General features: G+C 41.1%; 1 protein-coding gene and 1 long non-coding RNA gene across 11 annotated transcripts in view; one reads left to right on the plus strand and one right to left on the minus strand.

The window, feature by feature from the left end:
• Window positions 1-18284, minus strand: part of KIAA2012 (KIAA2012 ortholog) — a 130406-nt gene extending 112122 nt beyond the window's left edge. For 5 of the 9 annotated variants that reach the window (XM_077885749.1, XM_077885750.1, XM_077885748.1 and 2 more), the window contains exons 1-3: window positions 17748-18269; window positions 16298-16582; window positions 995-1154 (exon numbers count right to left, since the gene is read on the minus strand). In XM_077885749.1, coding sequence (XP_077741875.1) covers window positions 995-1154; window positions 16298-16582; window positions 17748-17831 — 529 coding nt within the window. In that variant the 5' untranslated portion in view covers window positions 17832-18269. Of the gene's footprint in view, window positions 1-994; window positions 1155-16297; window positions 16583-17747 lie in introns of all 9 variants that reach the window. The other 4 variants (XM_077885752.1, XM_077885754.1, XM_077885753.1 and 1 more) reach the window with 4 other exon arrangements.
• Window positions 1-25394, plus strand: part of LOC144306280 (uncharacterized) — a 173257-nt gene that overhangs the window by 37927 nt on the left and 109936 nt on the right. The gene's annotated exons all lie outside the window — the stretch shown is intronic.

Raw genomic sequence — 25394 nt, forward strand, 5'->3', positions numbered from 1 at the left:
CAAAACCCACATCTCATTTTCCTTTAAGTCATCACTTACTGGGGAGAGAGCTGTTTTCTCTCCTTTCCCAAGGTAAACCTATAAAACAAGAAGCAAGTCAGTCTTCCTCTGGTCCTGTCTGTTTGTACTGAAGTAATGGCAAACACCCAGTGGGTGCTGGCAAATCCTATTTCTCACTCCTCTCATCCCCAACAGGTTTGCCAAATAAAATAGGAGATGTCCAGTTAAAATTGAATTTCAGAGAAACAGTGAATAATTTTTAAGCAAAAATATGTACCAAATATTGCAAGTTTAATTCTGTGTGTGTGTGTGTATGTGTGTGTGTGTGTGTGTGTATGTCTGTGCAGGTCTCTGTGTGTATGCATTAAACCTGGCAACTTGAATCCCCAGTAGTTTCCTGTTTTCATTTTTAAGCCTTTATAGAGTACATTTGAAGTCTCTGTTCAGCATAAGGGCAGGCCTTCTGCTGAAGGCCTAACATTTCTACTTCCTGGAGGATCTGAGATCACTTCAGAAGGCAACTCAGGAATGTTGGGGTGAATGTGGAGCTGGGGGTGAATATAGGATTTGCCTTCTAGTCCCAGCCCTGCTTTTGGCTGAATGATTTTGGATGTATTGCTTTGTCCCCCATCCCCAGGGCCTTTTTTTCCTTGTCTTGTAAAAGACAGAGATTGATCTGGAGGATCTAAAGTCTCTGAGTGGGGAAGGTTGGGAAGAAAGTTTTGCTTGGGATGTGGAGTGTGGAAGTCCTAAGAGGAGCTAGAGAGAAGGCAAAACTTCAGGTTGTATGTTCTTCTGCAAATGTGGGGGAGGATAAAGGGCAAAAGGTATGATAGAGGCTCTCAGTTCCCAAGCTTGAGCACCTTTGCCTTAACACAAAATTGTACCTGAAATTCTAGCATTTCAGGACTTGATGGAAAACACACCCTCACATCAGAATTCAAGGCAGGGCATCACAGGGTGTATTGGTGTATCCTCCCATTGCCCCACTGACCTGCACATTGGAGCCTGTACATGGTGTCAGGGGGCCATGTCTGCAAGAGGCCTCGCAGGTATCTCTTGGCTGAATACCCAGGCTGCATCTGCCGTTGGGCCTGGGTCTCTGGTTGGCTTCGGAAGTGGAGGTACGGTTGCCAGGCTCTGTCCTGTTCCCTCTGTGGGGACACCAGTCAGGAAACAGCATGGCTGCTGAGTCCTGAACCTCCCAGTGATACAGGCTGGTTAGCATGATCCTCCTGGATAATCTGGGAGCCTCCTGGAAGGTGCCTCAGGGCACCCGAAACAGATGCCTCAGCCAGCAAACATAAACCAAAAACCCACAGAGCAAAGCACTGAAAGGCCTCTGCAGATTTGCAGTTGGAAGGAGAAGGAGAAATGAGAAATTCCAGACCCCATCTTGAGACAAAGCCTCAGAAAAGAATAAGAACCTCAAAGAAAACACATTACTTAGTTCAGCCTGTGGAAATAATTTTAGTACCTTAAAAAGTGGTCCTGTAGGGCAATGGGAAAGTCAGCTCAACAAGTCAGCATCGGCAGTTAATGTTTGCAATGTGAATAATGGGACAAACTATGTTCATGTTAATGGGAAGCCTGGCATTTTGAAAATATCTGGCTCTGCTACATTTCATTTCAGCCCAGGAGAATTTTCTGGGAACCTACCTGCTAAAGTCAGTTCTACTGTATAAGGCATCATGGGGAATAAGTGTGAATATGAACATCTCACACTTAGCTGGGGATATATATTCTACAAAGAACTTTCACCTCATTATAATCCTTTAATGTGGGTGAGTTAATAATATAACTAATTAAATTATGCAGAACTCTCTAAGGATGATCAGTTAAGAACAAGAATAGCAAAGATGTGGACTTGTTTTGACATCTATCTGCCTCCCCCTTGTCCCTGTAGACATCACCAATCAATCATGCCATTCTTGACTGATGAACAGATTGTGATTTCAGAGTCCTTCTTTTACAAACTTTTAAAGGATTTATTTATTTATTTGAGAGAGAAAGAGAGGGAGAAAGAGAAAGAATGAGAGTGGGGGAAAGGAAAGAGGAAGAGGGAGAGACAGAATTCCAAGCAGATTTGGTGCTGAGCGTGAAGCCTGACACAGGACTTGATCTCATGACCCTGAGATCATGACCTGAGCTGAAACCAAGAGTTGGATGCTGAGCCAACTGAGGCACCTAGGCACTCCATTCTCTTATAAATTTTTTAAAAAATTGATGCATAATTTATGTATGATAACATGCACAGAGATAAAATGTTCAGTTTAATAAAATCTGACAATTGTATACACCTTTGTAACCACCACACAAAACAAAATATAGCCCAGAAATCTCCCTCATATTACTTGCTGGTCAATTTTTCCACACCCATCAGGTAATCACCGTTGTTGAGGTTAGTAAGCCACTGGCCTGGGTAACTTTGCTAAATCCTGCCGGAACTTCTCAAAGAAAAATGGTTAAATTTTAAAAAGTAAAGAAAAAAGAAAAAATATGATGGAAATAAAGAACCTGCTTAATGTGGAGAGAAAGGCGTTAGGTATTGGTTTCTTGCTCTGCTGGGCAAATCTATGGTTTGCTCCCGTTCTGATGTATTCAGGAGATCAAAATGCCACAGAAGGATAGCCTACAGCTGTAGCTGAGAAATCAAGACCACCAGAGACTCCGGCTAAAGAGAAGGCTGAGAAGCCAAAGTCCATAGGACAAAGGAATACATCTGCTGAGGAGAGAGAAACAGGTACCCAGGGTAGACATTCATTCATTCATTCATTCATACAGTGTATCAAATAAGATGCCAGGCACTGGGGGAATAGGGACAAATAAGACAAACTGATAACTAACAAATAATTTGAGTAACAGAGAAAAGAAAGCATGGCTAATTATTCAATTGGCTGTATTCTTTAAGAATTTGTAAATTAAATGAATGTTTAGAATCCAAACAGAGCATCCAGATGTCTTTGAGGTCTGGATATTTTATGTGGCAGGTAGTTCAAATGCAAAAATATCCCAAATAATTCAGTCCCACATAAATCTTGAGGATTTTTCTAGAGGATAAGAAAGAATTATAGAGGGCAGCCCAGGTGGCTCAGTGGTTTAGCACTGTCTTCAGCCCAGGGCATGATCTTGGAGACCCGGAATCGAGTCCTGAGTTGGGCTCCCTGCATGGAGCCTGCTTCTCCCTCTGCCTGTGTCTCTGCCTCTTTCTGTGTGTGTGTCTCTCATGGATAAGTAAATAAAATCTTAAAAAAAAAGAAAAGAAAAGAAAAGAAAAGAAAAGAAAAGAAAAGAAAAGAAAAGAAAAGAAAAGAAAGAAAGAATTATAGAATGGGCAGTGGACGCAAAGTGACTCAAGTTCTCGTGCACTCCATTTTTTTCATTTGGTCACATAATAATCTTTACTGAGCATCTTCTATGTGCCGGGCGCTGTGGTAAGCCATGGAATATGAAGCCATTTGATCTAAGGCCTTTTCTGGGTGAATTGGAACTTCATTTCCTCCCTGAAAATCTTTGCTTCAAATGACTCCTCTCTGAATGAAACAAGACCTAGCCTCCTCTGAGAAGCTGTGGTCCCTATGTAGATGGCATTATGCACTGTTTGATCTGGACAAGAGCCCCTTGTTGTTTCCCATTTGTGAGTAGTTTTGAAGTATCAGCTTGGTTCTGAAGCTTTACTGGGCAACTTGTAAAGCAAGTTGGGGCAGAGAGTTACTGAGAAGAGTAGGGAATCTTTTGTCCTGGAATTTGGGGTATCTTATATATATATTTGCCTATACTTTGAGAGCTGATCTTGGACTCTGTGTTAGTTTCCTATTGCTGCTTTTTAAAAGATTTTATTTATTTGAGAGGGAGAGCAAGAGCGAGAGTGAGAGAGAAAGAGAGCAGAGAGTGCACACAGAGGGAAGGGGAAGCAGACTCTCCACTGAGCACAGAGCCTGAAGTGGGCCTCAGACCCACAACCCAAAAATCATGACCTAAGCTGAAACCAAGAGTCTGAAGCTCCACCGACTGAGCCACCCAGGTACCCCAATAATCTCTTTGTTTTAAGGCCATCTGATTAGCAAACTTAATTCCATTTGCAACTTTTATTTTCCTTTACCATTTAACCTAATATATTCATATGTTCCAGGGATTAGGACATCACATCTTTGGGAGTCATGATTCTGCCTGCCATGGGTTCTTTTCAGTTTTTTTCTGATTTTTCTTAGTAGTTTCTCAAATCATGCCAATGAAGTTGATTGATAAGTTTCTCATCTCATTGGATAAACTGATGTCCTGAGAGAGAAACCCAAGGCCTGTTTAGGGTTACCAAGGAGAGCAGTCAGGGTTAAATCTATTCACTCATTTCCAAGGTGTGGAATAATATGTTAAGTAGAAAAAAAGCAAGATACAAAAGAAGACATAAAGTACAGTTATAATCTCATAAAAGTATGTTTTATAAATGTATAATCATGGTGGAAAGACTGAAAGAAAATATATTAAAGTTCTAATAACAGTGGTAATAGGGAGTTGGGCATGAGATTACAGTCAGCTTTTTTTCTTTTCCCTTTTTTAAAAATAAAATTAAAAATCCAGTAATATAGTTAGATTATATTAATAAATGGAAAACATGTTAAAATTATTTTATTGGACCCACCCTCTTCTCCTAGGTATAATCTCAATTCCTTCTCCAACATTATCCTGGACTTCTAACCACCAGAAGTAACTATAAAAGTTAAAAGGAGACAGAAGGAAACCAAGAAGGGAGTTTCTGAAACAGGGAAATAAGCCACAGCAGGAGGCTGTCTGTGATGGTTTCAGACTTCTCAGGCCTGCCTTGGCTTTGCCAATCAACTCCAGCTTTTGGTTTCTAATGAAATGAGTAATTGGTGTACAGAGTGGCCTGGTGTCCACACTCCACCAGAGTACTTGCCTTAATCTCTGGCCGGCCATGTTCCCAGTGCCCCCCCCCAGGCCTCCAGATGCAGAGGAGCAAAGTGGACCCCCAGTACTTGTCCCCACCCATGTACTGGCTGTCCTGTCCACACTGCCCCAATGCTGGTCAGTGAGGGTTTTCAGAGAATGAAAGGATCCAGTGCAGGCTGTGCTCCTACTCAGCAGATACGGGGTGGCAGGGTGCCAGACTCCCCAGGAAGGCAAGAAAAGCCCAGGACAGCCAACTGCCATGTTACCACAGATGGTGGCCAGCCTTTGTGTGCAGGAGTCAACAGAGTAGAGAGAGAAGTCCAGAAATCCCAGGGCTGGCAGACAAAGCCCTTCACCCTTTGACCCTACCCACTTCTCCAGGTACATTTCCAGCTAGGAGTCATACCTATCTAATCACCATTTCTCCTGCTTGCTTTCCCCCTTAGGCCTTCACTTACCTGTAACTAGAAGGATTCTCTCCACTTATTTTTACCATAGGACTCAGGTCAAATACTACCTCCTCAAGACATGGTCACTCTAATCTGGTCCTTGTGCCCCCCTACTGGGTAGAGGTTATGCCCTCTCCCTGTCACACACTAGCAACTAATATGTTCACCCAACGACTATTCATTGAGCCTCTGACATATGTCAGACACTCTTCTAGGCACTGAGTAGGTTTTTTTTTTTTTTAAGATTTTATTTATTTATTCATGAGAGATACACACACACACACAGAGAGAGAGAGAGAGAGGCAGAGACACAGGTAGAGGGAGAAGCAGGCTCCACGCAGGGAGCCTGACGTGGGACTCGATCCCAGGTCTCCAGGATCACACCCTGGGCTGAAGGCGGCGCTAAACTGCTGAGCCACCTGGGCTGCCCGGCACTGAGTAGTTAATAACTACTCAAATTGTTAGCTCAGTTGAATGAAAATCCCAAAAATGTCTGTACTTTCCTGCTGAACACCTGTGTCCTGAACTGCCTACTTTAGTCAAAAGTCCTTCCTCTGAGGAGGAACCACAGCTGGTGCCTCCTGTTTCTCAGTCAGGCTTGCTGGAGTCAGTGTGCTTGGGCAAAGGTCAAACTTTTACACAGAGGATGACCACCCCATTGTCCTTGCGCCTGTGCAAGTGTGACTGGAGCCAGCCTTGGAGATACCAGTTAAGTGCAACTGGAATAGAAGTGGGGTTGGGATGGGAAGGGAAAGATGTACAACCACTTGCAGCTGTGCCTCAAAAGCCTTCTCCATCCCTAGCCTTTAATCAGCTTTGTGTAAACACTACCACTCTCAGCCAGCCATTTTCTCTGCAGATTAAATTTCTGTGATTCTGTGCAAATGATATTATCTCTCTCCCATATATCTTTGGTAACTGAATTTCCAGGGTATCAAACCATTAAAAATAGAATGGGGGCACCTGGGTGGTATACTCGGTTAAGCATTTGACTCTTGGTTTCCACTAAGATCATGATCTCAGAGTTGTGGAATTGGCCCCACATTGGACTGTGCACTCAGCATGGAATCTGCTTGAGATTCTCTCTCCCTCTCCTTCCATGTCTCCCATTCATGCTCTCTCTGTTTCTCTCAAATAAATAAATAAATCTTCAAAAAAAAAAAAAAAAAAGAGAGAGAGAGAAAGAGACAAAATCATAAAGGTGGTCTGAATTTCTCCATAGTTGCAATGTTGTAATAGGGCTTGATTCCTGACCAAACCACTTAGCATCAAAGATTTGACAGCCATATGTCACAAAAACAAAGGTACAACAACTAGAATTGAAAACAAAAAAAATTAAGCTTCAGTTCTTATAAGAGCTCAGTCTGCCTGGGTTTGAATCCTAGCTCCATCATTTACTAGCTGTGTGACTTTTGGGGCATTACTTGGTCCATCTGTACCTCAGTTAAGAAACTGTCAAATGAGGATGATGAAAATACATATCCTACATGCAAAAAAATGAATTTGGACCATTACCTCATACCATATACAAAAACTAACTCAAAATGGACCAAAGACTTAAGCATAAGAGCTAAAATTATAAAACTCTTAGGAAGAAAACATAGGAGAAAAGCTCCATGACATCGGATTTGGAAATAATTTATTGGATATGACATGAAAAAAAGCAGGCAACAAAAGAAAAAATGGATAAGTTGGACTTCATAAAAATTTAAAACTTGTGCATCAAAGAATACCATCAACAGAGTGAAAAGAGAACCCACAGAATGGGAGAAAATATTTGTAAACCATGTATCTGATAAGGGATTAAAATCTAGAATATATAAAGAACTCCTGCAACTCAAAAACAAGACAAAACAACCTGATTTTAAGAATGGACAAAGGACTTGAGTAGACAATTCTCCAAAAAAGGCATATCAATGGCCAATAAAGACTTGAAAAGATGTTCAGTGTTATTTATTAAGGAAATGCAAGTCAAAACCATGAATAAATACTTCACAACCATTAAGATGGATTTTATTTAAAATAGCAAAACAAAACAGAAGATAACAAGTGTTGGTGAGGATGTGGAGAAATCGAGACCCTTGCGTGTTGCTAGTGGGAATGTAAAATGATGCAGCTGCTGCTATGGAAAACAATATGACAGTTCCTCAAAAAATGAAAAATAAAATTACCATATGAGCCAGCAATTCCACTCTGGGTATGTGCTGTAAAGAATTGAAATCAGGAACATGAACAATGAACAGATAGATTTTTTTTTAAAGTAATCTCTACACCCAACTGAGCCAGGCAGGTGGCCCAAACATATAGATATTTATGTATCATGTGTATAGCAACTTTATTCACAATAGCCAAAATATGGACACAATCTAAATGTCTATTGATTGATGAACGGATAAACAAAACACAGTCTATACATAGAGGACTATTATTCAGCTTAAAGGAAAAAAGAAATTCTGATACATGCTACAACATGAATGAACCCTGAAAACATTATGCTAAGGGAAATAAGCCAGTCACAAAATACTACAAGGATAATTACTATATGATTCCATTCAGATGAGGTACTTAGGGTAGTCAAATTCAGAGAGACAAAAAGTAGAATGATGGTTGCCAGTAGCTGATGGGGAGGGAAATAGGAAATATTGTTTATCAGGTATAGAGTTTTAGTTTTGCAAGATAAAAAAAAATTCTGGGGGTCCCTGGCAGGCTCAGTTGGTAGAATGTGTGACTCCTTTCAGGGTTGTAAGTTTGAGCCTCTTGTTGGGTGTAGAGATTACTTAAAAATAAAATCTTTTTCTTTTTTAAAGATTTTATTTATTCACAAGAGACACAGAGGGAGAGGCAGAGACATAGGCAGAAAGAGAAGCAGGCTCCCCTTGGGGAGCCTAATGAAGGAGTCCATCCCAGAACCCTGGGATCATGACCTAAGCCGAAAGTGGATGCTCAACCACTGTGCCACCCAGGCGCCTTAAAAATAAAATCTTAAACGGGCCTGGGTGGCTCAGTCAGTTAAACATCTGATTCTTGATTTTAGCTCAGGGTCATGAGATTGAGCCCTGCACCTGCATCTGGCTCTGTGCTCAGTGGGGAGTCTACTGGAGATTCTCTCTCTCCCTCTGCCCCTCCCCCAGCTCATGCTCTCTCTTTCTCTCTCAAATAAATAAATCAGTTTAAAAGAATAAATATAAAAAAATAAAAGAATAAAAGAATAAATAAAATATTTTTTAAAAGTTCTGGAGATGGATGGTGGTAATGGTTATACAACAATGTGACTGTACCTACTGCCATTGAACTATATATTTAAAATTAATTTAAGTGGTAAATTTTATGTTACATACCTTATAAAGTTGTTATATATATTATATATATATATTTTAAGTTGTTATAAATTTTACAATACACCTTATAAAGTTGTTGTGAGGATTAGTATTTATAATAGTGATGGATATAATAGTGTTACATACGTGTTAGCCATTATTATAAATATTCTCGAACTATTGGTTATATAAGGGAACCAATGGATGAAGCACATAAAGCCTAGAAAAATAGATGTCAACTGGATCATATATATGGCTGACTATGAACATATTACTGTAACCCAGACTGATTTTGATGAAAATCTGATTTGCTTTCCTAGAATTGTAAGGGTTTTAAGGAATGTTTTGGAAGACCCAGATGCCTTCTTAAAAAATGCCGCTAAAGCAAGAGAAATGCTGCTTTTCTCTGGAGCATGTGGAATGTTCAAAATCAGGCCCTTTAGGGTTTAGGAGTGGGGCTTTGGAATCAGTTGCCTGGGTTCTAATCCTAGCTCCACCCCTTAGATGTGTAACTTTGGGCTTAATTAACTTCAAGCCCCAGTGTTTCCTCCTACAAAATGGAGGGTAAAGTTAGCACCCACCTCATAGACTTGTGCAAATTGAATGAGGATATATAGATAAAATGCCTGGTGTACACTTAGCACTCAATAAGAGCTAGCTATTATTGACAAAACCTTTGATTTCATTGTCATGGTTAAACCATGATTCATTCTTGATCTTTCCTACTTCTAGCTTTATTAAAGGCTCTAAGTATAACTGCTCAGGAGCTGCTCAGATGGAGGACATTTGGTAGAAAGGGTACAGTCAAGTCACTCTGTCTGTCAACCCTTCACTGCTTGATACTTTGTTGATAGCCATCAGAGCACTGAGCCCTTCTTAGGAACACCATCAAACAAGTAGCAACTTATTACAAAGGGAACTTCCTCCTGATCTTGGGGGCTCAAAACATAATTTATGATTCTACCTACTTTTCTGTATTTTTCTATTTTGTATGACGAATCATTATGTATAGGACAGGAAAATAAACCTTATTCAAAAAGCATACTTCTCACAATATTACTTGATAAAACAGTACCCTGAAGGTGTCTTCATGTCTTGAACATTGGCTGAAAACACTAAATAAACACTCAAGGCTACATTTAAGAGCCTTGAGTATTGAGATATGGAGAAAAATTAGGCAATGTAGAATGTGTAGGGATATATTCATTGGAAGAAGGTTGATACTACTCTTAAATGTAGCCACATTTATAAGGGAGATGGCAGGAGCAATACAACCTTAAAATCAACTATAGTAATCTAAATCCTATTTATCCCTCAATGGGACAGAGAAATGGGATGATTTGTGAATTGAATTTTTGAAACAGGGCAGCCCCAGTGGCGCAGCGGTTTAGCGCCGCCTGCAGACCAGGGCGTGATCCTGGAGACCCTGGATCGAGTCCCACGTCAGGTTCTCTGTATGATGCCTGCTTCTTCCTCTCCCTGTGTCTCTGCCTCTCCCTCTCTCTGTCTCTATGAATAAATAAATAAAATCTTAAAAAAAATAAAAAGAATTTTTGAAACAAAATTAAAAAGAAAAGATTTATTTATTTGAGAGAGAGCTTGAGCAGAGGGAAGGGCAGAGGAAGAGCGAGAGGGAGAAGCAGACTCCCTGCTGAGCCAGGGAGCGCGATACGGGGCTTGATCCCAGGACCCCAGGATCATGAACTGAGCAGAAGGCACATGCTTAACTGAGCCCTCACTCAGGCACCCTGAAACAAATTATTTTTAATATGCTATTTAATCAATGTTCCATTGTTGGACCTTTAAAAATAGGGATCCCTGGGTGGCGCAGCGGTTTAGCGCCTGCCTTTGGCCCAGGGCGCGATCCTGGAGACCCGGGATCGAATCCCACATCGGGCTCCTGGTGCATGGAGCCTGCTTCTCCTTCTGCCTATGTCTCTCTCTCTCTCTCTCTCTCTCTGTGTGTGTGTGACTATCATAAATAAATAAAAAATTTTTAGAAATGTTTAAAAATATTACCAGATTTATAAAATTCGAGAAGTAGAATAAGAGGGACACCTGGGTGCCTCAGTTGGTTAAGTGGCTGACTCTTGGTTTAGGCTCAGGTCATGAATAGGCTTCGAGCTCCACAGGGAGTCTGCTTCTTTTCTCCCTTTCCCTCTGTCCCCCTGCAAATAAATCTTTAAAAAAAAAAAAAAAAAAAAAAAAGGAGGATGCCTGGGTGGCTCAGTGGTTGAACTGCTGACTTTGGCTCAGGGCATGCTCCTGGGGTGTTGGGATGGAGTCCTGTATCAGGCTCCTCACAGGGAGCCTACTTCTCCCTCTGCCTATGTCTCTGCCTCTCTCTGTGTGTCTCTCATGAATAAATAAATAAAATCTTAAAAAAAAAAAAGAATAAAAAGTATTAGGGCACCTGGCTGACTTAGTCCGGAGAGCATGAAACCCTTGATCTCCAGGTTTTGAGTTCAAGCCCCATGCTGGGCATATAGAGCTTACTTAAAACAAAACAAAAAACATGAAAGCCTCCCAAACCCCATACTCTTTGTACCCAAATAAAAATTAAAAGTATTTTTTTAAAAGACTGGGAAATACTAAAACAATGTGAAAATTCTTTAATATTTCTGATGATTTGAGGAGTATTTGATGAATCTGCTATGTTTCAAGAGAATCATTTATGACTGTTATTTAGATACTGCCCCAAATTACGGTTATTTATGTTTTATAGTTATTTGATTTCTAAATAATGGAAAGATGATTGTATTAAAGCCCTCAGGAAAAAATGGTTACCACTTTGGGAATGTTTTAACAATATTTTCTTAAAGAAAAAAAGCAACATATTGTGTGTATCTAGAAGTTTGAGAACTATGACATCTAATCTCTTGACTTAGCACTTGCCTTTGCTCATTAGGAGCTGGACTATCAAGAAAGTTAGAGAGTAAGTGTATGTTGAGCTGTAAAACCTACTGCCACATGCATGTCATTATATCCATATATGGAACTGGAAATAATGTGAGGTGGTTTAAAAACTTAATTGCACCTCCCTGTGATGGGTTCTAGCATCACAGGTGTGAATGAGCTGGAATTTTGCAGGTTTCCTGATTCAGAATTTAGCCAGTATAGATCCTTCTGTAAGTAGCACTACCCTGTCTGTCTCCTATCTCTCCTTCCCTCTGCTCCACATCCCCATGTTGATTGTTGGTTCTTTTACTTTGAGTGTGGTGTTTTTAATTCTTGAACTATATAGTATTTGGACAATGAAATACTGACCCTGAGGAATAGATGGTGTGGTTATTGGTGAGCTTAACTTACAGCACTGTTTCTATTTCATTTCCCTTCCTGATCCCACCTGGCTCCCTAGGGTCAACCTCATTCTATCACTGCCATCTTCTTTCAAAGGAACAGATTTTTACTTTTTAAATAGATTTTTACTTAAAAATTTTTTAATTTTATTTTTTAACTAGAGGAAATCTATTTTAATTACATATATACAGGGAATCATATCAACAGGATTCCCTGTAGACCTTTATTTTTAAAATTTCATGACTTAAAAAATAATGTTTGGGACACCTGGGTGGCTCAGCGGTTGAGCATCTGCTCAGGGCGTGATCCCGCGGTCCAGGGATCGAGTCCCACGTCAGGCTCCCAACATGGAGCCTGGTTCTCCCTCTGCCTGTGTCTCTGTCTCTCTCTCTCTCTGTGTCTCTCATGAATAAATAAATAAAATAAAAATGTTTGGTAAAAAGGTATGTATAAATAAAAATATGACTTTTAATTCCACCACCCATGGTTAAATGTTGATGCGTATTCTGCTTGTATAACTAATTTTTAAAAGTTGGGATTACATTAGAGAGGCAATGTTTTCTGTACTACCTAGTGTCGAATTCTGGTGTGATTATCTACATGGCTATATAATCTGTGCGTCAGTTTCTTCATCTCTAAAATGGTATAATGATAGTATACCCTCAGGACTGATAGGAATCACGTATAAGTAATATATAGAAAGTACTTAAAACAGTGGCTGAAACATAGTAAATACTAAGAAAATGTTAATGAGCTTAGGTATTTTTATTATATGAATATTACTTTGTAATTTGCTCTAAGAATATACTGTGGACTTTTCTCATGTTATTCATGACTAATGCATGACTTTATTGCCTGACCCCAAATCCATTATATGACTGTACCATAATTTATTTAATCAATGTTTCATTGTTGGAGATTTATTATTTTCAATGTTTTGTGTAGCAATAAAATAATCTGTAGTAAACATCCTTGTGCATAAATTGTTGGGCACATCTCTGATTATTTTTAAGGCAAATTCCTATAAGTAGAATGTTGAATCAGAGTATTAGCTCTTTATAGGCTTTTGCCAAAATGCCCAGAAAAGTCATGTGAATGTGTGCTTCTAATGTATGAGACAGCTAGTTTCCCCATAGCCTTCCCAGCACTGGGTATTATGATGCAAAAAGCCTCTTGCCAGTCTGTAGCTTTCATAATCAGATGGTGGTCTGCAATTTACAAAGCTCTTCTCTTCTGAGCTGTTCGTTTCCTTTAATTCCAAACCCCTTCAAGTTCTTCTGTTTCAACCTACAATGTCCTCTAATCCTAAATTTCTGCTCTGTAACTATTATTTTCTTTCCCTTCTGATTTCCTCACACAATTTCCCTTCTGCCCTCTTTGGGGTAGACGACAGCATTCTGTTTTGTTATAGGTGTGTGTTATAAATCTGGTAGGTAGGTACCACAGGAAGACAGGAACCTCCCCTCTTTACTGAGCCCAAGTTTAAGCCAAGATGAAGCCATCCCCAAATAGACTCTTCTACTTTATAAAGTAAAAATATCCCTGCTGCCTGAAATATTCAAGTGTCTGAGCACTGTGGAAGGTATTCTTATTCTTGACAGTAAGTTAGCCTACATAGCAGTGTCCAACCAGGAAAACAGAACCACTCTTAAGTATTTAAACACAGCAAAAATATAATTCAGGGAATTGGTTGCACAGGTGATTAGAGAGCTCGGAAGCCAGAAAGAGAGTGAGGCAACACTGAGATTGTAACATCAGAAAGCCAGCACCAAGCTTGTGCTCAGGGACAGAGGGAGGAGCAGGTGTAGTCAGCTGGAGGAACCTGGTGAGGAGCCACACTGGACCTGTCTGTTGGGAGCTAGGAGACAGAGATGATGCAGGTGTTTCTGACCACTTACAGATAGAAGGGAAGGGGAGAAATACCCTGGCTTTTCTATTCTCTCTCTCCAATCTCCTTTCAGTGTCTTCCACTGGCAACTAGAAGCTAGAAGCCAGTTGACACAGATGTTTATGGAATTATATATAGCCTGTGGTCAACCCCACTTTTGTGCAGAGCAAAGTAAGGTAAAGGTGAGGAAAGAGGAATGGATGTGAGGGCAAACAGGCAAAAGCCTGGTACAATGACATCTGGAGGCCTTTCCAGGCCCACAGACAATAGGGCAAAGTGCAAAGCATGCCTGCCCTAGAGAGGGAGACAATCCTGGGCTTGAGTTCTGCCTCTGTCATTTACTAACTCTGAGACATTGGCCAGACCACTTAACTCTTCTGAGCCTCAGTTTTCTTATTTATGAAAGGGGGCAAGAAAAACCATATGTCACTGAGTCACTGTGAGGATTAAATAAAATAATAGCCATAATATAATAGTAAGCATTCCACAATAATTGGTTTCCTTTCACTCAAGAATTTATGATTTTAAGAAAAAGGACAGTGAGCATTTGGTCACATACCAACTTCTCTGTATTTTGAAGGAAGAATGAGGGGCATAGTAATCTTTTCTTTTGGAAGCTCTGCCTAGGGTGGAATAGGTGATAAGTTGCCCAATAATGATACTGGGAGATGATGTAAGAACCACTGAAAATATCCTACATGATCGATTTATTTATTCCACAAGCATTTATTTTCTAGAAATGATTTAGACATGGTCTCTGCCCTCAAAGAGATGGTAACAAATGGACAAAGAGATACATTGCAATGCATGATGGTATGGGAATGTTCACAGAGGAGAGAGCAATGGGATATCTTTACCTAGAGAAATGGGAGAAGGCTTCACTGAAGAAATGACATCTAAGCCATATTTTGAAGGGTAAGCAGGAGCTTTGAAGGGTAAGCAAGAGCATAGAAGCAGATGCGAAAGCATAGAGTCAGAAAATGGCACAGAATGTTTGGGGAACAGTGAGCTATTCACATGAGTGGGGTCTTGAGGGGTTCATAGTTAAGGTGGTGGTAAGAACAAGTGGCAGATGTGGGTAGCTTTGGAAAAGAAAGTCAGCATGAAGGGCCTGGTATAAGAATTTAATGACTATTATGTGGGGAATGAGAAGTCAGCAGACTTTTATTTATGTATTTATTTTTAAAAGATTTTATTTATTCATGAGAGACATAGAGAGACAGAGACATAGGTAGAGGTAGATGGGAGCCTGATATGGGACTTGATCCCAGGACCCCAGAATCATGACCCGAGCCAAAGGCAGAAGCTCAAACACTGAGCCACCCAGTGCCCCACCAGCAGACTTTTAAACTAGGGAGTAACCAGGGTGCGCCTGGGTGGCTTGGTTGGTTAAGCATCTGCCTTCAGCTCAGATCATGATCTGAGGGCCATGGGTTCAAGCCCCACATTGGGCTCCCTGGTCAGTGGGGACTCTGCTTCTCTCTCTCCCTCTGCCCCTCCCTACTTGTGCTCTTTGCTCTCTCTCATGCTCTCTCTCTCTCAAATAAATAAATAAAATCTTTTTTTTTTTTTAATTTTAGGTTTTTATTTATTTATTTATTCATTCAGAGAGAGCGAGAGAGAGGCAGAGACACAGGCAGAGGGAGAAGCAGGCTCCATGCCGGAAGCCTGACGTGGGACTCGATCCCGGGTCTCCAGGATCACACCCCAAGCTGCAGGCGGCGCTAAACCGCTGCGCCACCAGGGCTACCCAAATAAATAAAATCTTAAAAAATAAAAAACTAGGGAGTAACCCAGTATTTATAACCTAGAATTGTATAATTCTTCCCAGACTCTCTCAATGGCTTCAGCCAAAGGACTGATGCATGCAGTTACATCAAGCAGGGGACATGTGGACATCTCCTAAGACATTAGGAAGTATGAATCAGAAAAATGATTATAGAGGTTTTCCCTTAATATTAAATTCAGAATGGAAAAACTCATTAACTTCTCCTGCAGATGCTGAAGGGCTCAAGGTAAATATTTAAAATGTTCTCCCTCTCATTTCCACAAAGCCAAAAACATCAGAGGTGTGAGGATGATGCTTGTGGCTATGAGACAGGATTTCAAGGATTCTGATGAAATGTCTGCTGGCCTGGATCCGTCTGAAGCTGAAAAGGACTTTGTGTTACTCTAACAGAAAGGAAGATATGAGATAGTGGTAACACAGCCCCTGTTACCTTTACAGCCCTTTCAACATACATTATCTCATTTATGCTTCATGACAATGCGAAGCACATAGGGTCAAGAGTACAATCCCATCTGAGAGATGAAGAAATGGAGGTATTAGGGTTTCATACCCTCCCCAGGCCCTAGGAAGTCATAGCCAAAGCTACAACTGGATTTCTGGACATGCAGGCCAGAGCCTTCCCCAAGCCCAGGACTGCTCTGCCTACCTGTCTCCTTCCAAATGCCAGGATGGCTTCTTTAAGGTCCTGAAGAGTGTGTAGTTCAAGACCTGGCCTCTTCCTGTGGCCTTTGGGGCAGTAGGGGCCTCTTCTCCTCTCTTCGGGTGTCCATGCTGATATGGCTAAACCTTCTGAGTAGAGGATCAGAGCACCTTTTCTAGTACTGAACGTTTTAGGAAGAAAGAGGCTCCAGGTGTGCTGGTTGGCACTGCCCTTATCCTGCAGTTTGTTGACCAGGACATAATCTTCCGGGGACTTCCAGTTCAAGTAATCCTGCCATAGAAAGAAGCCACCTTGATCCCAGGCCCCTTTATAGCAACACCACCTGTACAAGGTGTTTGACATTTCTTTAGTGACTGTTTTTCTCTGAATTGCTTCCATGGTGTCACAGAACACAACCACTCTTAGCAACTGGTTTTGGTCTCCACATCTCAGAATCAGTAGAACCTAAGGCAGGGTTCTGATTTGCCCCATACAACTTTCAGAGCCATTCATGCCTGGAGGCTTAAATAGGCCAGTTAAAATTTCCTGGTATGCAAGTAAGTAGTCACAATTATCAAGGGCAGCAGATAACTTTGAAATTAGAACTGGACTAGCTGGCAGTTTAAATAGGGGAAAACCATTCATTCCAGCCATCACTTCAGCTGTACACAGGGAGAATGTCTATACATTCCAGATGCTATGTAACATTACCTAATTTGGCTATTTAGGACCCTATAAAGTAGTTGCATATCTTGTAAGTAAGTAAATGCCATTGGCCACAGAGGTCCTTTGAAACTTTATATGTCTTTTAATATAGCAAAGGTCAAATATCATGACAAACTACCATGACAATGGGAATCTCTATGTGATCCAAAAATTTTCAAAGAACCCCACTGGATTTCTTATTCCTGGCAGGGTTCAATGAAATAAAATTCCAGTACAAGGGAATGTTGCCACCTCTTTAAAATCTTCTAAAAGGGGATTTTTTAAAATGTTTTTATTTTTTGCCTCTGTTAAGTATGAGTCTTCTGGGTTGAATTCCAAAAAGTTTAAGGAAGCCATCGAAATGGCATGAACATACACAGCATTCCAGCCACAGAGCACAACTTCTAAAGACCAAACAGCCATCAACTTGCCTAGAACCCAGGTGGAAATTCTGGTCTTGACCCAAACCATCTGAATTCTAAACAATCTGGAATCTCCTTCAGTCTAAAGCAAATGAGGCTGTAAGTCAGTGTGCAAGGAGAAGGAAGAGGGTCCCAGTGGCAATATGGATGTGCAAGCAAACTTCCTTATTTTCTTGAGTTTTACCAAGGAGGAAGGAAAGTCTGTTGGCGATTCCCACCAACCTCCCTGACAAACCAAACCAAAATACACATGGCTCAGCCCCAGGTGGAAAAAGAGAGCATTCCTCTCCCGCCCCCCAAATCTGCCTTTATTCAGCTATAAGACTCACCTCTGGTTCAAAATAGACTTCTAGCTTCTGTTTGTTCTGGACCAACTTCCCATGTCCCCGGCTCAGGAGAGAGAGCGTGAACATGTTTCCCTTCTGACCACCCTCCTCAAGGGTAGTTCATCTTGGTTTTGAAGGCTGAAAACTGGTCACACCTCAAGATTTCCTGAGCTCAGCAGTGAGCCCAAGAAGACCACAAACACTGGGCCTTTTATTAAATACATTTTTCCTTCGTACAGCAGCTTCTTAATAACAACCAGCCACACAGTTTAGACAGTGTGTGTCTTTGTCGGGAGAAAAAATAAACCGCAAACCCAGACTCCTCAAGCTCTGGATTGTCTACTCTCTGGGCAACCTCTCTCTCTTCTTCGCCTGCTCCTTCCTTGTTGTCCCTTAGTCCTGTTGCTCTGTTACCGGGCCGTGTGCATCTACAGATCTGGGCCACTGCACCATCCTTCTTCTCATTGTGAGCGGAGGTTGTTTCCTGGTTGCTATGGCAGCACAGGGACGTGAAGTCTCTGAAACCAGCCTAGGCAAGGCAGAGACTGCTGAGGGCAGTGTTCACACACTGGGGGGGAGGGAAGGTCAAATGGACGTTTAAGGGACCAGGCTCAGATTTCAAATCCCAATTGCAGGAGCAGGGGCAAGGTTGAGATATTTTTTGTTAGAGTACTCATCTTGCTTTTAGGGGGTGTCTTCCCCTTTCTTCTGATATGCTAGCCTTTCCCCGTCACCTAACCATTAACAGACTCAGAGTAGTCGTCTCGGTCACCTTAAGCAACCTGTGACGTTTTCCTTGGCTAAATTCCAGCATCTCCTCAACTGGACATGAGGCCTTTTTATGGTAATTGCTGCTTTGCACGGGTGAGTGCAGATACTGGGAGTCTCCAGATTCCTTTGCGTATCTCATTCAGGCAACTCCCAATCTCCAGAGGGAGGTCCTTGGGAGAAGGGGGAGGGGGTGCATTTTGGTTGTCACTATGACTGGGGACCACTGCTGGCATTTAGCAAGCAGGAGCCAGGGATGCTAAATGTTCCGTAGTGTGTAGGACTGTCCTGCATGATGCAGAATTTTCCCACTTTGCTTACCAGTAGCACCCACGTGGAGAAACACAGCTACAGGCTAGGCTGCTTGGCTCTCTCCTTGATGCTGACACTATGAGGGCAGGATGAGGGGAAGAGGGACAAGAAACCAAAGGAGCCTTTTGCTGGTGACCTAGAACCCTGCTTTGGCCCGGAAAACCAACCTGCCCTGTCGTCTGCCAGCTGAACCTCCATACAGCCTCGTGAGAGTGCCCCCTGCTGACCTTCAGGATGAAGTACAAGGGGCTACAGGCCCCCTTACCTTTTAGATCTCCCTCTGTGGTGGTCAGTCTTCCAGGAGGTAGGTTCAAGTCTCCTGAGAAAGAAATACAGGTCATGCTATATAATTAGATTGGGTCTATCATGGAAAATTAGGACATTGAATGTAGAGGTTCAAAACTGAATTTATGCAAATTCAGTGGATACCACTTCAATACTCATTGGAATGATGGTTACTAAAAAACAAAACAAAACAAAATGCCAAGTGTTAATGAGGACATGAAGAAATTAGGACCCTGTGCACTATTGGTGGGAATGTAAAGTGGTGCAGCCACTGTGGAAAACAGTATGGCAATTCCTCAAAAACTTAATACCTTATGATCCAGCAATTCTACTTCTGGGTATATAATCCCAAAGAAATGAAAGCAGAGATTCAAATAGATATTTAAATACCCCACGTTGGGATGCCTGGGTGGCTCAGTGGTTGGGCATCTGCCTTTGGCTCAGGGTGTGATGCCGGATTCCTGGGGTCGAGTCCCACATCGGGCTCCTTGCATGGAGCCTGCTTCTCCTCCCTCTGCCTGTGTCTCTGCCTCTCTTTCTGTGTCTCTCATAAATAAATAAATCTTTAAAAACAAATAAATAAATAAATACCCCGTGTGTATAGCAGTATTACTCAGAATAGCCAAAATATGGAAACATCAAGCATCCACCGTCAAGCATCCACTGACGGATGAATGAACAAAATTGACTTATACGTATAATGGAATATTATTCAGCCTTGAAAAGGAAAGAAATTCAGACTCATATTACAGTATGGAAGAAACTTAAAGACACTATGCTAAGTGAAACCAATCACAAAGGGAAAAATATTATATGATTCCAATTATATGAGGTACTTAAAGTAGTCAAATTCATAAAGACGAAAGGTAGAATGGTGTTTGCCAATGCAAGTGGGAGGAGGGAATGGAAAGTTAGTGTTGAATGTTTAATCTTCAGTTTGGGAAGATGAAAAGTTCTGGAGATGGGTGGTAGTGATACAACAACATGAATGTATTTAAAGTCAATGAATGGTACATTTAAAAATGATTGAAATGATACATTTCATGTTATGCATATTTTACCACTATTAAAATCTTAAAAAAAAAAGAAAACTAAAAATTGAATTTATCGCTTTATAAGCTGAAGGCCAATTGGTCGGCATTATTGTGGAGTGAGCGCCTCATTTTAGCAGGTGAGACAAAATCTTACAAAATGAGAGTTCCAAATAGTTTACAGGATTCTTAAGCTACTGTTGCTCCCTCTCTTCCCTTTTGATATGCAAAAAAGATCCTCCAGAAAACTTGACTGAGAGAGATTCATGTTAATGATATATTATTAATTAGTTATAGAATATAATACATATTAATATATATCACCATACATGGTCCCTGTCCTCAAGGAGCACCGAGCAGGGTGACAAGACAGGCATGTATGAACCAGTACCTCAAAGGCGATGTGACGGATTTGATAATGGGGGTGGAGATGAGTAGGTGCTCCAGGAAAAGAGGTAGCTGGGTATTGTGTGATGATAGGCCTGTTTGAAGGCTATGAAAAAGAGGAGGGATATTTAAGGTGGACTTTAACGGACCACAGTGTATGGCAAGGAGGGAAGATGAAAGAGGATGTTGCAGGAGGCATGGACAGGAATGTTTGAGATCTCTGGGGATGGGGCAACATCTTTGGTGTGGCCAAGGCCACATCATGTGGGCAGAACTGCAGCTGGAGAAATAGACCAGCTGGCCAAGCCATGAAGGCCACATGTGTCCTGCTAAGGCACTTTGGACTTTATTCCTCAGGTTTCTTTGTTTGTTTTAGAAGGTGCAGGATTAGGAGAGGGGCAGAAAAAATAGATGTGAAGTGTTCAGATTCAGAATTAGATTGCTTAGAAATTTTTAGTAGTATTGTTTCAAACATTTTGGTCATTAAAATACATGTCATTTCCTAATCTTTGTGTTTTCATAGAACTTCAGACTTGAAATGGACATTAATGGTCACTTTGTTTTTGTATCTGCTTTCCTCAGAATGGTTCACAGGTTTGTAACGAGATTTATTTTGAACTTCAAAGGAAGAAACAGCCCCAATCCATTATTGAAAATTAAGTTACATGGAATATATCATAAAACATAGTAGTTCTGAGTAATTTATATGACATTAGTCCCACTTGTTCTGTAAACATAAAAGACTATGTAAAGTACTATAGCATTTGTTGTCTCAAACATTTCTTTATTTAGCTACTTCTATGCTGTGTTGTTTGTAGTGGGTAGTGAAACATGGTTCTTTTTACAGTAGGTTTAAGTGGATGAATTCTAGTAGAATTGATTTCTTTTTGTTTATTTTTCTGGTTTCATTGGCAAATAATTGACATACTTCATGCAGGTAGGTTTTTTAAACCAGGGGGTAATGGGATTCTATCAGGATTTCAGAACGATAACCCTGAGAATAGTATGAAGAATGGAGAGGGGGCACCTGGATGTCTCAGTCAGTTAAGCGTCTGCCTTCAGCTCCGGTCATGATCCTAGGGTCCTGGGAATGAGCCCCGCATCTGGCTCCCTGCTTAGCAGGGAGTCTGCTTCTCCTTCTCCCTCAAGTAAATAAATAAAATCTTAAAAAAAAAAAAAAAAAAAAAAGAATGGAGAGAATGAGGGATGCTTATCTCATAAGCTTCTTGGAGAACTTTCAGGAACTTACAGCCTGGGCCAAGTTTCTCTTGGATTTAGTCAAACCTGCTCAATTGGTCTTTGAGTGAGACAGAGAGGGAGAAACTCCATACCAACTGCAATAACATACCAATGTTGCTGTTTTGAAAATGCCATTGCTCAGGGAGGAGAATAAGCACAAGAGGGAAGTGCTTGAGGGATGGAGACCCGAATAAGAGCCACTACTGTTAACCGAGGAGTAACTCCAAGTTTCTCCAGTGGAATTCTTGCTCTGAGCTCACCTGACTTGGAAATGTTAACTCACCCATACATGGTAAGCTCCAGGAAGTGACCTCACTGAGTCTAGGTTGAGTGAGTCCAGGTGCCCATCTAGCTCTCCCAACGCTGTGGCCAGGCTCCCAGGCCTCTTTGGAGTTGTAATCAGTGAACAGCCAGACCACAGCCCAAAGCAGGCCTCTCCTAAACTGTCATGTTTACATCCATGCTGTTTAATATGGACAATGAACAGATGTACAGATCAATTAATAGACATTTAAAAGCATTTACTCAGTCCCCACAGCAGTTTATGGAAAGTGCATTTAGAAAGCAATCGAGGTTATTGCTATTCTAAAGTGCTTGGGGATCCCAGATGAAAGGCCCTTGTAACTGGAAAGTATTTATAACTCAAGAAGAAACCCTCCACACCCATGTTATATAACACCAACACCATCTCCTGGCATGCCTGACCTGTCAGCCCATGCAGCATGTCTGTTTAAATTACACTGTAAATTCTATAGGGTGGAGACCTTGTTTTTATGGTTTGTAAAGCATCATGAATAACCATGGCACTCTGTAAATAAATAGAAACCACATGAAACAAAGAAAAGAGATGTTATTCAATGGCCGTGTCTGCGCTGCATCCAGGAATTTGTCCCTTGCTCCAAAGTGCTTGGGGCAAATGGATGCCATTCTGGGGAAGTGGCCTATGGAATAGTGTCAGGATCCTCATCTCCCTATAAAGGGCAGTATGGGGACACCTAGATGGCACAGTTGGTTAAGTGGTCGACTCCTAATTTTGGCTCAGGTCATGATCTCAATGTTGTGGAATTGAGCCCACATTGGGTCCCCACTCAGCATGGAGTCTGATTGAGATTCTCTCTCTCCCTTCCCCTCTCCTCCCCCAGCTCATGCTCTCACTCTCTCTAATAAAACGGTAAAAAAAAATATAAAGGGCAGTATGATAATGTTTTCCAAGAATTGTATTTCCCTGCAGGGGTAGCCTACAGGAAGAGTCATTGGTATTGCCCCTATTACCCACAGAAGAAAGATATGTGCACAGAAATATGAAATTATTTGCATACAGCCACAGAACAAACCAGAGGGGAAATGGGATCTTGTCCAAATTCGGTCCTCATCCCAACCTGTTGTCATCCCTTTTCTGCAACAGAGTAGTAGCAGCTATTCCTGAGAAGCTACCTTGTGGTTAATATCCAGCAATCAGGAAGCTGCTGTAACCAAGGTCACCATAACACCCCCTTCAGTCTCAAAGCTGGTGACTGAATACCAGATCTGTGTCTGGCTCTGTGAAGGCCTCAGAACACTTCTATCTCCTCAACCTTGCTTCTCCTCACTTTACCTTGTAAGTCTAGTTGCAGGAGAGGCCAGGAAATCACATTTTCAGTTTTTAAACCTCTCTCAACCTCTTTCAACCTCCTCTTCTGGGGAGAAGATAGAATGAAGATTGATAGAACCATCCACAGTTATCTACCGTAAGCACCAAAGACAAGTTGTACAAGAAAATCAAAGGATTTTTAAAAATATAGGCTGTGTCGATGACATCGGTGTTGCCTTGTGTTATTTGGTCTCTTTCAATTTGCTTGTGTTTTATACTTCCAACTAGACAGTAAGTCTTTGGAAGGTAGGGACTATGTCCCATGATTCTTAGTACTTCCTATAGCACCCTTGCATATAGTAAGAACTGGATAAACATTTTTTTGCTTGCTTTTTCACATGCTCATAGAGATGTGCAATGATTGGGGCAGTAGGAAAGATATACAAAAGAAGATAATTAGGTCAAAGCCTGTTTTAATAAGCTATAGTTTGCTTATAGTACAAAGCTTAAAGCTATAGGTTAAAGACTGACCACTGAAAACTTGGCATCCAGAGGCTGAAGAGGCACCAAGAGAATCAGTGTGGAAGATACAACCCTCTAAACTTGTTGGAAGCAGCACAGACCTGCTGAGGAGAAGTTACTTGACTTGCTCACAGGCTAGGGCTAATTTCTCATGTGGTGCAGTTCAGATTTGAAAGAAGAAAATACAAAAGGCAATAAAGAATATTCTAGAATAACAGCAAGGGAGAAAATCAGTGATGACTCCCTGCTTCCTTTCTCTCTTTATGTATAAATTACGACCCCATGGCCTGCCTAGTTCAGGAGGGAGGGGACTGAAGATCTATTTATTTTAGATCTTTCCAAAGGATTTGCTTTGGGAGTCTAAAATACTTAGCTATGCTTTTGCTCAGGGCTTCATTTTATTAGTAAGAGTGCTCACGGTAATTGCAAGCTTTTAAATTTATGGTGGGGAGAGAGTAAGGTTGGAGAAGAAATAAAAATCACACATTTTTGGATCTTTCACAACATGGGGAAAAGCAATCACTGTTCTGGCTAGCAGCTCCGTCACTCGGGGCAAAAGTAACAGACCTTGGGAACCAACCTGTGGAGGGTGATGAGAGCAGTAGTGATTTTCAATTCTAAAGGGAGAATGTCAGAGCATCTGCCATTCATCAAAACTACATAGATTCTGATCATTTAAAACCATTGGACATTAGAGTAAGAAGATAAAATATTTTATGAATGTCATTAGTATGGTTGTAGGAAAATGTTTTCTTTCTATTTTCATTAAGTATTGTTATGAAGATGTTTAACAAATAGGTGATTTATGTAAGGCACTGCGTATGGTTTCTGGCACATAGTACATGCTCAATAAATAGAAAATACTGCTTAACAAAAAATTTCTGGGGCACCTAAGTGGCTCAGTCAGTTGGGCGCTACCTTGGGCTCAAGTCATGATCCCGGGATCCTGGGATTGAGCCCTGCATCAGGCTCCTTGCTCAGCAGGGAGCCTGCTTCTCCCTCTGCTTCTGCCTGTAGATCCCCTGCTTGTGCTCTCTTTTTCTCTCTCTATGTCAAATAAATAAATAAAATCTTTTTTAAAATTCCATTCTATGATTTAGAAAACACATGAATTCTCTCCTGTTAGCACACAATAGTGTGGTTTTTGTGTACAAAATGTTCTGAAGGCCATTTCTCCATGGTAGGGAATCTCGTGTGGAATAGATGGTAAGTGTAAGCCACTGGGCTACACAATTAGACACTACTTTGTCACCTGGCTTCCAGTTCGCTCTTTAAACTCAATGATGAAAATAATTTTTATACTTTCTAACTGCCACAGAGTAAAAATTAGAAGCTGTCTTAATAATCTTAGGGAAACATTCATTCAATGTATAAAGCATGTATTTTTTCGGGGACATACATATTGCATAACCCAAGGTATACACAAATTCTCTTCCCACCATTTGCCCACACTGGTAAGGTTTTCATGTACAAGTTGATATGTCCCCACCCTCAGCCCCAGGATGCTGGAACTTACAGTCTAAGGAAGAGGAAGGG

Source organism: Canis aureus, chromosome 36 (genome assembly GCF_053574225.1).
Source record: "Canis aureus isolate CA01 chromosome 36, VMU_Caureus_v.1.0, whole genome shotgun sequence".
NCBI lineage: Eukaryota > Metazoa > Chordata > Mammalia > Carnivora > Canidae > Canis > Canis aureus.